The 17,533-nt window shown below is 36.1% G+C and overlaps 1 protein-coding gene across 1 annotated transcript in view; it reads left to right on the top strand.

Annotated features, from left to right (window-relative positions):
• PDE10A (phosphodiesterase 10A) overlaps positions 1–17,533 on the top strand; it is a gene marked incomplete at both ends in the record, with an annotated part of 588,101 nt that overhangs the window by 480,690 nt on the left and 89,878 nt on the right. The window contains 2 exons of the mRNA XM_079716917.1: positions 8,993–9,113; positions 9,609–9,658. Coding sequence (XP_079573043.1) covers positions 8,993–9,113; positions 9,609–9,658 — 171 coding nt within the window. The remainder of the gene's footprint in view (positions 1–8,992; positions 9,114–9,608; positions 9,659–17,533) is intronic.

Raw genomic sequence — 17,533 nt, 5'->3', positions numbered from 1 at the left:
CTTTTACATGTAGCTGTCCAGTTTTCCCAACACCACTTACTAAAGAGACTGTCTTTGCTCCATTGTATATTCTTGCCTTCTTTGTCATAGATTAATTACCCATATAAGTGTGGGTTCATTTCTGGGCTCTCTATTCTGTTTCATTGATCTATGTGTCTGTTTTTGTGCCGGTATCATACTGTTTTGATTACTGTGGCTTTGTAGTGTAGTCTGAAGTGGGGAAGCATTACTCCTCCAGCCCTGTTCTTTTTCTCAAGATTGTTTTGGCTATTCGAGGTCTTTTGTGTTTCCATACAAATTTTTAAACTATTTGTTCTAGTTCTGTGAAAAATGCCATTGGTATTTTGATAGGGATTGCACTGAATCTGTAGATTGCCTTGGGACGTATGGTCATTTTAACATTATTGATTCTTCCAATTTAAGATCACTGTTTACCTTTCCAACTGTCTGTGTCTTCTTAAGTTTCTTTCATCAGTGTCTTATAGTTTTCCGAGTACAGGTCTTTTGCCTTCTTAGATAGGTTTATTCCTAGATATTTTATTCTTTTTGATGTGGTGGTAAATGAGATTGTTTCCTTAATTTCTCTTTCTGATAGTTCATTGTTAGTGTATAGAAATGCAACAGATTTCTGTATGTTAATTTTGTATCCTGCAACTTTACCAAATTCATCGATGAGCTCTAGTACTTTTCTGATGGTGTCTTTAGGATTTTCTATGTATAGTATCATGTCATCTGCAAACAGTGACAGTTTTACTTCTTCCTTTCCAATTTGTATTCCTTTTATTTCTTTTTCTTCTCAGACTCCTGTGGTTAGGACTTCCAAAATCATGTTGAATAAAAGTGGCGAGAGTGGACATCCTTGTCTTGTTCCTGATCTTAGAGGAAATGCTTTCAGCTTTTCATCATTGAGTATGATGTTAGCTGTTGGTTTGTCACATATGGCCTTTATTCTAATATAATTGAAAACCTGTGTTCACAAAATGACTTCTGCAAGAATGTTCATAACAGCTTTATTCCCAATATTCCAAAGCTGGAAACAAAAACGTCCCAGATATCCAACAATAGTAGAACGGATAAACAATTTGTGGTATATTTATACAATAGATGCTACCAGAAATAGAAAGGAACAAGCTACTGGAACACACACCAACATGGATGAATATCAATAATACTATGTTGAACAAATAAAGCAAGGTTCAAAATAGTTCGTGTTGTGTGATTCCATTTCCATAAAATTCTTAAAACAGGCACCACTCTAGTGGGAAAATGGTTAATTAAGAAAGACCATGGGAGGGACTTTATAGAAAGATGAAATGTTCTATACCTTTATTATTATTGCTGAGATGTTTATTATTTATTTTAAAAATTACATTTATTTAAAAAATTATTTTCTTTTTCTTTTTTTGACAAGTAATAATTGTATATGTCTAAAGTATACAGGGTGATGATTTGATATATGTTGTAACATGATTACCACAATCAAGTTAATTAATACAGTCATCACACACATAGTTACATTTTTCTTTTTTTGTGTGTGGTGAGAATGCTGAAGATCTACTCTTAGCATATTTCAGGTATGCAATACAGTATTCAGGTCTTACATTTAAGTCTTTATTTCTAGTTGATTTTTGTGTATGGCATACAATAAGGGTACAATTTCATTCTCTTGTATGTGAATATCCAGTTTTCCCATCAACATTTATTGAAGTGACTGTCCTTTCAATGCTGTGTATTCTTGTTGCCCTTGTTAAAGAGTAGTTGACCTTATATGCATGGGTTTATTTCTGGGCTCTCTATTCGGTTCCGTTTGGTAAGTGTCTGTTTTTATGTCAGTACCATACTGTTTTGATTACTATAGCTTTATAATATAGTTTGAAACCAGGACGTGTGATGTGTCCACCTTTTTTCCTCTTTCTCAAGATTGCTTTTGCTATTCAGGGCCTCTTGTTGTTCCATACATACAATCTTAGAATTGTTTGTTCTATTTCTAGGAAAAATGCCACTGGAATTTTGATAAGGATTGCATTGAATCTGTAGATCACTTTGGATACCACTGACATTTTAACAATATTAATTCTTCAAATTCATGAGTATGGGGGTATCTTTTCATTTATTTGTACTTTCTTGTATTTCATTCATCAATGTTTTATAATTTTTAGCATACAGATCTTTTACCACCTTGGTTAAATTTATTCTTAAGTATTTTATTCTTTTTCATACTATTATAAATGAGATTGCTATTTTAATTTCTTTTTCAGATAGTCTGTGAATAGAAATGCAACTAATTCCTGTATGGTGATTTTGTGTGTCTTAATTAGTGTATATGTTATAAGAATGTATCCATTTGTCAAAACTTAATGAATTGTACATTTCATTTTTGTATATTTTAGTATTTCTTACATTTACCTAAAAATCTAAAATATATTGACAACTAGTTAGTAGGTTTGCTATTTTCAATGACATGGCTTAACAATTCTGAAACTACTTCTGTACATTCTAAGCTTGAGAAAATATGTAAATATGTTATAGTCATTGGCAGTAAGATATTTCATTGTTGGGTGAGGAATTACAGATATAGAAATGGGGAATATTAGAATGTGTTCACTGTGGTGTTTGGTTGAAATTGAAAGTATCAGTAAGAACTCATAGTTTTTAATCTTTTACTCTACATGTATTTATAAATAAATAAGTAAAGAATTACATATTTGTATATATGTATATATATATATATATATATTTACATAAGGGCCTCTCATATATATATATATATATATATATATATATATATATATATATATATATATATATTATATTCGTGTTGATGAGAAGCCTAGAAGCAATGACCACACTGGGCACATATAGCTCCAGCTCTTAGATTTTAAATATCATTTGCCACTAAAAGGATCTAGGACTTCTTTTAAGAAACAGAAATGGCTGGTTCAAGTGCTAGCAAAATATTTGATGAGAAAGTAAGAAAGTCTTGAAAGCATCATGAAAATTTGTCAAAAGGGCATAGGAGATATCTTAAGGGGCTTCCCACTGGTCAAATCTGGGGCAATTTGAGCATTAAAATGCATGTATAATAGTATTAATTAATATTAATTACACATGTTGAATAAAATAAGCATTTGTGAGTCTAGGCTCATGTAAATGAATGAATGAGGGAAAACAGAAAGCTCTTCTTCCCAGTAGAATGCCAAATAGCAAATGTAGGATGGTCGATAGTATTCTAGCTTCATCACCTCATTGTATTGTTGCCAAAAACACAGAACCTGAATCTAATCTTGAGAAAATATCAGACAAATCAAAATTGGCCCATATTCTTCAAAAACATCAAGTTCAAGAAAGGCTGGAACACAGAAAGGCTGTAGAATTGTTACACATTAAAGTATACCAAAAAGACATGACAACTAGATGCCATATATGATCTGGAGTTCAAACCTGGACCACTGAGTGGGGGATAATTATAAAGACATTATTGGGACAAGGTATGAAATTTGAATGTGAATTTTTTAAATTTTAATTTAATTAATTTATTTTTTATACAGCAGGTTCTTATTAGTCATCTATTTTATACATATTAGTGTATACATGTCAATCCCAATCTCCCAGTTCATCCCACCCCCCACCCCCCCAATTTCCCCCCTTGGTGTCCACATGTTTGTTCTCTATGAATGTGAATTTTTAATTAGCTGATATTGTTGTAGGGATGTTAGTTTTTCTGATTATGATAACTGCATTGTAACTATGTCTCTCACATTCAGTGTACAAATTTAGTGTATTCTCTTAATATTCTTTTTCTTAGGAAGTATATTCTGAAGGTTTGGGTAAAAGCAGCATACCAACTTGTTCTCAACTATTCAGAAAAAAATTTTATTACTTGTTGTGTGTATATATGTGTGTGTGTGTATAGACAGATAGAAAAGACGGAGCGAAAGAGAGAAAGAAGAAGGAGAAGGAGAAAAAGAAGGAGGAGAAGAAGAAGAAGAAGAAGAAGAAGAAGGAGGGAGGAAGGGAGGAAGGGAAGGGAGGGAAATAATTTACGAAGAGGATAAGGCAAATATGACAAAATGTAAATAGTTGTTGATATGTAGGAGTTTCTTGTACTAGTCTTGTAGTTTTCTGTAGGTTTGAAATTATGTCAAAACAAAAAGTTATTTTTTAAAAAAAGGTAAATTTAAAAAAGAAACAGGAAAAATCTAAAGAATGATGATGAGAAGATATCCAAACATTGAGCTTTATACTGGAAACTAAGAGCTTATTTTGCATGCTTTTAAGTATTTATCTAACTTAACACCCATCTCACTCTGTTTTCTAGTGTGTTTGTTATAGCGCTTCGAGATATGTCAGTGACCCCTCACGGAGTCATGGGCTCTTGGGGCCAGCAGGCATCACAGACTTCATCTTGTTCTCTCTCCCATTTCATTCTTGAATTGCCTCTAAACTCCTGTGGTGAAGTGGTCTTCCAATCTGTGTTTAAGCACCTAATTCACTTTAGCAAGTCTGAGGACATTTACTCTTCTGGTGAGACCAGGTCTCAGCTTTCTTTCTGAACCAAGGGTTAATACTTCTCCATTCATGACCACTGTATCTCATAAAATACTATTTCCCTCTGGGTGAAAGAGTGGCTGTTCCCCTGCTTCCCAAATTGTGTTCCAAATGCCGTTGGCACCACAACAAACCCACAGGGATGATTTAGGACATACTGCAGTTTCACGGGAAACAACACCGTCTGTCAGAGCTTGCTGGAGCTCACAGTTTCAATAGTAACCTGACATAGTTCCCAGTTTTAATGTTAGGTCACTACAGTCCTGTCAATGAAGTCATATCTCTGCAAATCCATTTTTTTAGTGGTTGCTCTAATGAAAAGCAAGTACTGCATGAAAACCAGCATGGAACAGAAAATGAGGTTGGCCATGTCCAGTTTGATTCTGAGGTTTATACCGCCCAACTCATTGTACCTTAGAGTTCTAACTCATCTTGATTGAGGAATGTCTCAGTGATATTCAGTATATACTTTATATGGGTTCTTTTAATAAAGGCAGTGGTGAAAGGAATTTGTGAAGTTAAAAATGCTGTGCAAATACAAGTTCTTAACAACTTCATTAATATACTATTGTAATTTTCTATTAGTCAAGACATAGAATTGAAAGTTTTTTCGACTGAATGGAATTGATCCCTTAGTAAACTTTCTTCATCATGTTGTTTCCATAAGAGAAGTGCATTTTTTGATGTTCGTCTCCACTTGTTGCCTCTTCCTTCCCTCTCCTGTTAGTGCTCATGAGCAGCAAAATGGCTATAAGGCTAAGAACCAAATAATAATTATTCCTATTATTCACATTTATATATTAAAAAATTTAAATATATAAAATTTAAATTTAAATATATTGAAATTATATATTAAATAAATTTAAATAAATTTAAATATATTGAAAATTTTAAATTTTCAATATATTATGGTTTGAATGATCCACTAACTATGAAGGTAGGTCTTTAATATTTTAGAGGTAGTATTACATTTGTATAGTTTAGTAATCATAATTAAACATTTTCTCATGAGATTTATGCAATTATCATTGCTAATCAAAGCAAACAGGGTGTACTAACCCATCTGTTGGGTTCAAGATTAGAATTTGAAGCTTAATATAAACAACAACAAAATCGAGGTCATAGATCATCACAGAAGGTTACTGTTGAAAGGTATTTTAAAGACAATATATTTCAATCTTCTTGTAAGGAAATCTTGAAAGGAAATCTCATGATAAACTGTCCATAACCCCAAATGTCTTCTTGTTCTCACTTGTGTGTGACAAACCATTTCCTGTCCAAAAGAGATGGAGAACAGCTGGCCATTAATGTCAACACTGCATTCTGGTCATTTTAAAGGCCCTATTCTCAGAATTACATTGTCAGAGAAAAGGGTCTGTCTGTATATCATTTTTATAGGGACTCCTCTATTGAGTGACTAAACACCCACCTTAAAACTAGCTAAAGTATCCCTTCCCCACAAAAAAGAGGGTGTATTCAAAGAATGGATTGATTCATGACAAAGAAATGCCTAGGGATAGAATTTTAGGCTTGAAGGCTTTTGCGTGGCTGGGTCTAGGGGTTCAAAGTCTGTCATTACGACTCAGTCTCTATCTCTTGGCTTCAGTCTCAGATAAGCTCTTTCCCAGGACTTTGGGGTTCGGGGGGGTTGTAGAATGAGTTGTTCTGATGAGCAGTAAGGAAGAAAGTGTATATTAGAGTAGAATATTTTCTCTGGAGTTCTTCAAAACTTGGAATAGCTCAAATAGGATCTTTTTACAGATGATAAGAAACAACAAAAGCTTTTGTGACCCCATACAATGCTGTCATGTTTTGTAGGCATCAGAATTTCAAGTGTTCTTGATTCTTATGCACATTTGCACTGTCACTCTGGTAATTTCTCCTTTACCCAGTGCACAGTTACCCAGCTTAGTGACAGCAGACCTCTGGGGAATGTAAGAAGAAGCACTGTAAATTTGGGGCTGTGAATCAAAATCTTTCCTTGAGGGGACCTGGTCTCCCCTGGCTTTATTCAAGAAGTTCTGTGAAGTGGCTCAAGTCTGGAATTCATTGAGGTACCTGACTTTCTGCTGTGGTAATTAAGTCAGATTTTTTTTTGCTTAACCCAGAACTTCTCTCTTCAGACAAATGAAAAAATAGTAGGTCGCCCTATCTATTTCAGTTCCAGGGACACTGATCGAGTGCTTGATCCAATGTCGAAGAGCTCTGCTGGCCAGGTCATTCTGATAGCAGCTTCAGTTTTGTCCATTTTGCTAACAATACCTTATCTCTGGAGATTATGTGTTGCCTCTTGTCCCCTCGACGCCAAGATCCCATCTTCTCAGTGAAGCAGGGGACCCTGTTGTAGGGCGGTGGTGCCTCTAGTCATCCGAGGCCCACACCGCAGAGCTCTTCACACAGGCCAGGCAGGTGTGGCCTCGGGATGTATTTTTCATGGCCTTGATGAAGGGAGTGCCCATGGGATATAGCTAGGGGATGGGTAAACGGGTCGTATAGGACAAATCCACTCTAGCATTCCAGTCTTGCCAAGGTTAGAATATATACCAGAGAAGTTCTGGTTTTCAGCTTCATTTAATGTCAGCCATTTTGGGGAATAGGTTTTAGCCAAGCAAGCACTAGCACGCTGAAGCCAGTACTTCTGCTTAGTGCACCCATATAAAAAGATTTGCCTGGTCCACCATTATCTTTATTCTAGCCTATTCCAGCACCTGTGAGATCCATTCTCCTTTGTTTCCGAGGTTTCTATACATTAGCTAAATCTAATCCATTCCTTTTGGTGTGTATTCATCTCTTGACAAGTCATCCTTGATACTTGATTTTCTGGGACCTGCCTGGAACTTGAGTCTGTTAATAGGTCAGAAGCCAAGAGAGGTGGTGGATGAAGGGTAGACTTCGGCCCTTACGGGTTCTAAGTTTCATTGGAGTCTGTCCCTGTATCCCATGTCACTGAACCTTCCCTTCCCTAACCATCCTACTTAAAAGGTAGCCCTCTCCCTCCAAAGGCGTTTACTGTCAGCTGTCCCAGCTCTCCTTTCTGCCTCGTGACCACTGCCTTCCTTCACACCGTGTAGATTACTTATTCTCTTCCAACAGGAATGTAAGTTCCTTGAGGACTGGAATTTTATTTTGTTCATGCTCTAGCACTTTTTGTTTCTAGAAGTGTCCCTACGTGTAGTAGGTTGTCAGGATTGGCTGCGCATGTTTGTGGAATGATTGACTGATTGGTTCAGCCATTCTTTATTTATTCATTCCACAGGTGTTTACTGAGTACAGTGCTCAACAGTGACAGCAAGCAATAGGCCTGCTGAGAGGGAGAGAGGGAGAGAGAGAGAGGGAGGGAGGGAGGGAGAGAGAGAGAGGGAGGGAGGGAGGGACGGAGAGAGAGAAAGAGAGAGAGGGAGAGAGAGAGGGAGGGAGAGAGAGAGGGAGGGAGGGAGGGAGAGAGAGGGAGGGACGGAGAGAGAGAAAGAGAGAGGGAGGGAGGGAGGGAAGGAGAGAGAGAGGGAGGGAGGGAGGGAGAGAGAGAGGGAGGGAGGGAGAGAGAAAGGGAGGGAGGGAGGGAGGGAGGGAGAGAGAGAGAGAGAGAGAAGGGAGAGAGAGAGAGAGAAGGGAGAGAGGGAGGTGGCTTGAGACGGGTTCCGAGGCAGAAAATAACCACATCTTGCAAAGTGCGAAGGCCACGCTGGGAGGAGTCTTGTTCTAAGTACAGTGGGAAAAGCCCCAAGAGTGTTTTGAGCCACAGATTTTTATTTTATTTTAAAGTTCGCCATGGTTGATGTTAGGAGAAGAGGCTTAGGAAGGCAAGCTCTGTAGCAGGGAAGCTCACTGGAAGACTGTTTTCAGTCCTTTGAAGAAGACACAGTGCTGGGCATAGCCACGGTTTCGCTTCCACCTTCTTCCCAGACCTTTGTCCACGTGCTGGTGTTCCTGCACCGCGGTGCAGCCTAGGGCCACGGGCTTGCTGCGGGGCTGCTGCTACTACGGCGGCGGCAGAGTTGAGGTCAGACTAGAGTGGTCGCCATGTGGACCCAAGGGAGTGGAGAGTAATAAACTTTGTTTAACCCGGTGCGATGCACGGGGGCGCTTTTCTAGCATATTAGGATGTTTCATTCAGTTAACAAACTTTCAAACTGTTTTTACTGATCTAGTTGCCTGATACATCATATATCAATATAAAGCTTCAGAAACAAAATTGTAATTTGTAACATTCGATGTTTTAGTATAAATAAGCATGCATGGAGTCTATAGATAATTCTAAGTAAGTGGTAGCAATTTTAATTTTCAATCTGTGTTTATAGTAGATCATAATATTTAAATCATGCTCTATAAAAGCATAATGAATAGCTATTATATAACATAAAGCCATATATATTAATAGTATGTTTTACAAACTAAGGAATTTTTATTTTATTATATTTAATTATGTCTTTTTTTTAATTCAAAGTATCAAGATACAAATATGCAGGGAGTTGTATACGAACTAAACAGCTATATAGAACAACGGTTGGATACAGGAGGAGACAACCAACTACTCCTCTATGAATTGAGTAGCATCATTAAAGTTGGTAAGAAACGTTTTATATTCCTCCTAGTAGAAAAATTAAACCGAAGATAAAGTTAAATTATGTTCTCCTCACTGATGATATGTAAGCATATATACATCGTTCTTTCTGGTTGATGCTTATATTATTGGTTATTCAGTATTATGAATATCACTTTGCCTATTTTTAAATACTTTAAAAATTAAAGGTAAGTCTCAAATTTAAAAAATATTTTCTAATAGTTCTGATATTCACATTTTGACAAATGTATTATTACATAGTACATTGCTGTATGCATTTGAGGATGCCACATCTTAAAAATTGCAATAGCTAATGAAAATATTCTAATTATGTGATTCAGTAAAGCCATAAATTATTTTGTTCAATTTATTGCATGACCCTTAATTTTGCTAACAAATCCATTCAAAAGACTCATATTTGAGGTCTCACCTTAGAGAATTCATGCATGTTATATTCTTCCATTGAGATTAGTTTCTTCCTTTTTTATTACTTTGGCAGCCACAAAAGCTGATGGATTTGCACTGTATTTCCTTGGAGAGTGTAATAATGTAAGTATCTAAATTTAGATATAGGTGCTCTAGATAAGAGAATGTTATACGCTTTTTTTTTTTTTTTTTTTTTTTTTTTGCGGTAGGCGGGCCTCTCACTGTTGTGGCCTCTCCCCTTGCGGAGCACAGGCTCCGGAGCACAGGCTCAGTGGCCATGGCTCACGGGCCTAGCCGCTCTGCGGCATGTGGGATCTTCCCAGACCGGGGCACGAACCCGTGTCCCCTGCATCGGCAGGCGGACTCTCAACCACTGCGCCACCAGGGAAGCCCTGTTATACGCTTTTTAAAAAAGATAAACTATTATGTTACAAACAACTTAATAGATGTATCATAATTAAGTACCTTAAAGCTCATTTTGTTATTTTGTTTCTATATGTGGTTATTACCAGTTGGGAATTTTGCCAACATGGTGACAGTTAGGCATAAAATCTTATATTTTTTATTGTTTTGGTTTTGGTTTGTGGTATCCTATTTTCTGAATGGCATTTCTAGACTTACTGTTTGGTATAGAAGTTATTTCATCACTGTGGCCTGGGATGTCAGGGACAGTCTATGCCCTTTTTTCACACACAATCTGCAGTAGAAGAAAATGAGAGCAGACGTTTTATGTGAATATTTTAGATATTTTTTAAGATGACTCTAAAAGTGCAGGGATGGAGTTGCTAGGTATGGATTCCTGAGCTGTGGTGGCGTGTCTCAGACTGTTTGGTGGCATGGGGCTGCCCAGGGGTGCCTGGTCCAGTCTTTGGTGCGCCAGGCAGACCCTGTGTTTCTGCTTTGACTCACTGCAAGCACAGTCCACTGTCAAGTGCAGCTTGCATAGGCACTTTCAAAAGTATTTTGAGGCATTCCATTACTGGCATTTGAGTTTTATTATGGTATTAACACATAAGTAACATTTTAGAAAAATGTTCTGAACCAATAACACCTATATTCATAGCCGAGATATATAAGACTCCGTTACAACGTTATTTTGCAAACTTTTACTGTGTATTTCTTGTGCGTTTGGTATTGTTATTTGAGATTTGGGATGTATTTTTGCAATGTGATATTTGTTTTTGTGAGTAATCAAAACTCACAAAATATATAGTATAATATTTATATAATATTATAATATAATATTTATATTATATAAAATATTAATAGGAATAGAGACACAGTAGTCTGAGATTTTTAATAGTATTCATGAATAGTTGAGTAGTGAAAAGCACGACAGTAGTTGCACAAAAAGTATTTATTGGCTGAATGACTTAGCTCGTAACTGATCCTCTTCATTTGCATGTCCTTCGTTTCCCCTTGTGTTGTGATAATCTATGTTACAAGATTAAAAGCTCTTTAGGACAAGGACCTTTCCTTATTCTTTTCTGTATCACCTAGCATCTCTTCTAGTGCCTTTCGCATAAACAGTAACAAGAGGGTTTAATAAATTGAATTATTCAGATATTACTCCTACTTGTAAATACTTTATGTTTTACATACTGGTAGTATTTGGCTAAGCTACTAAAATAACAAATAGATCTCTTTACTCTTCATTCCAAAAATTTGTTTCTGAAATTTGATATTTTTATTTAAAAATCAAGACTTCCTTTCAGAAAATTATTATATAATTTGCCATAATTTTTATGATTTCTGGTATGTTTATTATCATGTAACTGTGATAGTCCACATTTCATTACTCCTTCCCCGACATCTCCAGACAACCCACAGGAGTTGGCCATGGCAGCCGTGTTTGTTTCATGTGACCCCTGACCCTCAATCGCAGCTGTTTGTGACCCAAACAGGGACCAATCAGATTCTCTACTGAAGCCTGGGTCGTGGACTCAGCATTCTAGCTGTTTACCTGAAAAGAAATAATATGAACCCTAAGCTGAGGCTGCCACGGTGGGTTGGCCCTCTTCTGCTCCACGTGAAGGAGAATGGGGAGATGGGGAGAGTTTGCAGAGGTCGAAAAGCGGCGGGCGCCTGGAGGCCTGGGTCTGCAGTGTGGGCACCTCCAACGGTGCTTGACTCTTGGAGCCTGGATTTAGATTCCCAAACCCCATGCTGTTAATAACTTGGCTATACTTTTCACTTCATTGTTTGCATACTTCTGCGTGATTATGATTTAGAAAACACTTTTGTATCTATAAAATCCAAAATGTAATTCTCTGTATATCAATTCTAATTGTTTCACTTTTACTTATCATTCCCTTTTGTAGCTTAATTGAGGGGGGATACCATGTCTTTTCAGGCTTTAGTTGGCTTCTTATTCTAAACCCCTCAGGTCAGTTAATATACTCTATGTGGTTCTCTCTAGGGTCCTTACTCCTTTCTCTCCCGCATCTCAGGGGCCAAGTGTATCCTGTTTAACAGTATAACCCTAGGAGCAGCAAGGTACATAGCAAAACTGTAGCTTTTTCTGACCTTCCTAAGTCAGATTCCACTCTGCTATGCTTTCTTAATGTCATATACTTCTCCTTCATAGAATTTAGCTGAACCTGTAATTACATATTTATCTGTGATTTGTTCAATTATTTGCTTATCTGGCTTTCTCACTAGAATACCAGCCTCATGAAGGCAGAGACCGTCTCCCTGGGAGGATAATTTTAGGGGATAATGACTGTGTTCTACTCACTGTATTTTTCCTTTTATGCATTCCACATAGGTAGTGAGGCCCTTGTTACTTCCTTAACCCAGTGATTTCTCTGGATAGGAAGAAGACATACTGTCTGAAGTCTGAAGTTCACTGAGGTGTTTCTTAAATGTATCTACTTAATTACCAGTTTGTTTGCTCTTCATTTCTTCTTATATCTCAGGTCTGACATTTGGAATCAGTTTTTTTTTTTGTCTCGGAGAGCTTCCCTGAGTGAGAATCTGCTGATGTGAAACTCTCTCATTTTTGTGTGTCTGAATATATCTTTCTTTCACTGCTTTCTTGAAAGATATTTTTGCTGGATGGAGAATTCAGGTTGATAAATATTATCTCTCCATATATTAACTATAATTAGTTACATTTTGGTGGTTTTTTGATTTGTCTCAGTCCTTCATTTTTTTTTTGTTCCCTGGACATATTTTCAAGTTTATCTTTTATTTCTTGAAATATGACTAACTATACCTCTCGTATTGTTTCATATTCTTTCTGAAATTAGTTTCTTGGCTTTTGTTTCATCTGCATTTCATCGATGGTGACTTATATGCTCATGCCTTTTATTTATTAGCCATAAATCATATTCCTTTGGCCCTTTTAAATGGATATTCTTGAGGCTGTTGAAGTTCCTTTCCTGTTATATTTCTAGAGATTGGATATGTATTTGTTCTTGTCAATCACCTAAGGCAGTATCAATTCAGGACAATTTTAATTAAATTATCTAGTTGAGATTTTTTTTCAGACTACTGAGTGGCATGGATTCAAGCCTCAAATCCACGTGATGTGCAGTTATTATTTTTCAGAGGAAATTTTTATTTTCCCTTCAGCAATAAATCCAAGATAATCTGGTTTCCTTGTAATCCCCTTGCAGCTGTAAGTATATTCACCCTTCAAACTAAGATGAGCCCATAGCCCTTTGCTGGTCCTGGCCCCATCCATGCAGTTGAAAATCCACATATAACTTTACAGTCGGGCCTCAGTATCCACGGGTCCACATCTGCAGACTCAATCAGCCACAGATGTGTAGTACTACCATGGCATTTATTGAAATAAATTAATGGATCCACACAGTTCAAACCCATGTTGTTCAAGCGTCAACTCTATATCTAGGCTTTTGTTGATGCTCTCAAGAAAAAGACAGTTTGGGATTTGCTAACCTCTCAGGGTTCCTTTATCTACTTCCTTTTAGATTTCTGTGGATTCCTCCATTCTTCTCAGCCCAGCAATGCATTATAAAATATTTGTGAAATACACTTTATCCAGGTTTTAAATAATTTTAAAATTGTTTTTTTCAGGAGTGTCAAATTATCTAATCTGCCATATTGCTTGCAACAGATGTTGACATACTTCTAAAATGTAAGCTAACCATATTAAATAAAATAAAACATTTTTTGAACAATGAGCAGATACATGTATATTTTCTTATATTTCTTCCTTTGTACGTGAAAGGTAGCATATTATAGATATTTATCAATGTTTTTAAAAATTGTCTCTGGATTTTGAATCATAGTTAGAAAGTGTTTCTTAATAACTTACTTTCAAAACAAAATATATATACTTTAGTGACAAAATTATAATAATGCAACCCAAATGGACTGAGATAAAATTTTTAGTCTATATCAATAAATACCAAGGATTAAGACAGACATGGCAGGGGCTATAACATTCTTATACTTATAAAAGTATTAATTTCTTTTTTCATAAATGAGAATCAGTAGAAAAAATTTAATTTCCGAAATTGATGCATTAAGAAATATAATTTAAATAATATTTAAATACATCAAAAGTTATACTAGTAGAATTTAAAAGCCACATTCATATTACCAGAGAGGAAAAATTTAAAGAAAACATAGAAAGTTTAGGAGATGATAGAAAACAACCTAAGTGGTATTAAAGCACTAAAAATAAAACATAAAATATGTTTATCACAATCATTTTGAAGATAATTTAAAAGATAGTAAAACAATAGAGTGAAAGTGATAAATTATGAGAGGATACTTATATTAATAAATGTGAAAATCTAGATAAAATGGACAGTTTTCGAGGAAAATATAAACTGCTCCATTTAATGCAAATGATGATAGAAAACGAATAGACCAGTAAATGGAAGAAATTGAAAGAAGTGTTGAAATAATGTTTTTTTTAAAAAGCTGGTAGGACATTTATTTAACACAGTTTTTTGAGCACCAACCTTGTTCAGGCAGTTGCTAGCCGTGGGGCACATTGATGAACCAGAATCGTTTCCTGTACTTCTGTGCACACACTCCACTGGGGACAGCCCTTCAGGAGAGAGAATTCCTGTGCTGTCTACACTGTCTCAGAGCTTGGGAAGAGAAGACAAGTTTCTCAGTTAGCAGCTTAGTTTTCCAAAGAATTTTGATTCTGGAGTTGGATTGTGTGAGTTCCAATTCACCACTTTGGGACTTTGACAAGAGTCTTAAACTTTCCAAGTCCGAATTTAACCTCCATTGCTTAAATGTTACATCATGCATGCTATTTAACAAACCATTTCAGACACCTGCCATGTACCAAAAACTGTGCTAAATTGCTGAGCATACAAGGATAAATAAAAATCATTCCTGTCCTCAAAGAATGTACAACTAGTAGGAGAAATCAAGAAATCCACAGTTAATCACAGCACATGACCTTATGTGCGAAAAGAGAGGAACAAAGGTGCTCTGGGATCCTGCATTTGATGGGGCTGGCAGGGGTGCTGGGGTTGGTGACACTGAAAAGAGCTTGGATGATGAGCCCTCTGGTGGAGCAGGGATTAGAAGGCCTCTTCCTTAATAGACAAGAAGGGACAGTAAAGGAAGAAGCAATTTGTGAGAAATCTGGAGCTGGGAAAGGAAGCCTTTTGTGTTCTGACCAATACCAGTGTCTGACACATAACATATACAAGGTGCTCTTAAAATGTTTGTTGGGCAAAACTGATTTTTCACATGCTGGCTGGCTTAAAAAACTGTTAGTTTGCTTGAGCTGCCATAACAAAATATCACATGTTGGCTAGCTTAAAAAACAGCCACTTATAGCCTCACAATTCTGGAGGCTGGAAGTCCAAGATCAAGGTCTAAAAAAATTCAGTTTCCTGTGAGACCTGTCTTCCTGGCTTGCAGTTGCCCACTTTCTTGCTGTGTCCTCACATGGACTTTTCTCTGTACACAGAAACAGAGAGAAAGAGCTCTGGTATCTCTTTCTTTTCCTATAAGGACACTGGTTCTATAATATTAGACCCGACTCTTATGAATTCATTGTAACACTAGTTAGATCCTTAAAGTCTTTATCTACAAATACAATCACATGGGGGTTAGAGACTTAACGTATGAATTTGGGGGGAGAATACAATTCAGTCCAGAACAAAGATAAAAATTAAATATCTGATTTTATGCTAACAGCATAAATCTGTTATCAAAACAGGAAAAGAACATCAGAAATATTAATTTATATGTCAATATTGCTTACCTATGAGTATAGATGGAAATTTCTTAAATTAAAAAAACAAAAAAAAACCCCAAAAAACTGATTTTTCCATGATTAAGATTTTGCTTAATTCACTTTTTAATGTTTCTACAGGTTTTCTCTTTCATATCTATAGTCACATACTCCACTTACTATGTAACATTTTTTATAATGTCATTACTATAGTTTTTCTTGTGTTGCCTGTAATTGTGGTTTGTGAAAGCTGGGAACCTAGTGGTCTCTAATTATACGTCAAACTTTATAATTCACAAAGTAAGTTCATAGATAGCTTTTGTGTATTGGCTTAGAAACCAGTTTACAGCCAGTAGTTTAGAGTAACTGTGTGACTTTTTTCAATGCACAATGACTTTAGTAGGTTTATTTCTAAGAATCATGCTAACAAAGTTAGGCATGTGGTTCAAGGTCCAGTGTACCTGGGGTTCCTGGCTCACGCCCTCTGCCCGGATCTACATTCATCTACTCTTCAGTGCCATCTAGTGTCTATAAGAAAAATAACTTAATGGTAAGCCTAAATAATGTTTTTTTTTCTTAAAAAGTGTTTCCAAAATTTAACTGGTTGTGAGTTGAAGCCTTAACATGAAAGTGAAGTTTCATGAATCAAGTGATCTTTGAATCGTTCATGGAAAGAAAGATGAGAGCAACTGTTTACCAAGTGAAGTAGACTTCTCTCTTTAGTTGATGTCAATGAATCAGTTTCCCAATTCATCAAAAAAATCCTGGTGTTTAAGAAATAATGTGTGATAGCCTATTCTATGGTTCTTTTCCCACCAAATCTATTTCTCAAAATTTGATTTTTTAACTAATTTGAATGCTTTTTATTCCTTCATTGAGCCAACTTATTCATTATGACTACCATTACCAATCTTCTCTAATTTAAATTATTTAACTTTAGAAATACTTATGAAAATGTACTGTTATCAAAAAAATATTGGATAGTTCATAATGAGTTTCTTTGAAATATTGAAAGAGCTAATTCATCCCCTACTACTGCATGGCCTTGCCTCTGGATTGATTTCTAGCTCTTTGGCCAGTCTCCTTGCTGGTGTTGGGAGGGGAAAGGCCTAACAACAGTCAAGCCACCTGCAGAGCTGTCAGGTGGGAATTAAGGTGCAGAGCATCAGTGGGCAGGTGCGTGCCCTGAATGCAGTGACGCTCTTCTCTGGAAAGGGCAGAGGTGGTTGAGGTTTGAAACTTTGAACCTTTTCCTTGTTTTTAGTTTTCGTGTAGTTTTCATCTCTAGCCTCTAAAAAATGTTTGTGTTAATAAAAGTTTTCATAGATTCATACAACATTAAAGCAGAAATTAATTTTAGAGGCTCATTTCAACGCTGGATGTTATAGATTGTAAATGTATGCATAATAGTCTTAATACATTTAAAGTGTTATGTAGTGATGTTTGATGAAAGTTTTCATTCATCCACCTATGAAAGTAAATAGTGAGTATAATCTTTTTCATCTTATTAATCTGAACATCCCAGTCAAATTCTTATGTCAAAATTCATAATGATTGGCATGGAGGAGTGGGAGGTACAAACCACTGGGTGTAAGATAGGCTTCCGAGGATGTATTGTACAGTACGGGAAATATCGCCAATATTTTGTAATAACTTTAAATGGAACATAACCTTTAAGCATTGTATTAAAAAATTTTAAATACGTCTTTAAAAATTCAACATGATTGATTTTGAAAAATAAAGCCATTACTTCATTTTTAAGTTTCTTTAGAACTTACTTACACCCATCAGTTGTTAATGCATTAATGCAGGCCTTT

This window comes from Hyperoodon ampullatus (assembly GCF_949752795.1).
Source record: "Hyperoodon ampullatus genome assembly, chromosome: 12".
In the NCBI taxonomy this organism is placed as follows: Eukaryota; Metazoa; Chordata; class Mammalia; order Artiodactyla; family Ziphiidae; genus Hyperoodon; species Hyperoodon ampullatus.
This window is presented reverse-complemented; position numbering and strand designations above follow the sequence as displayed.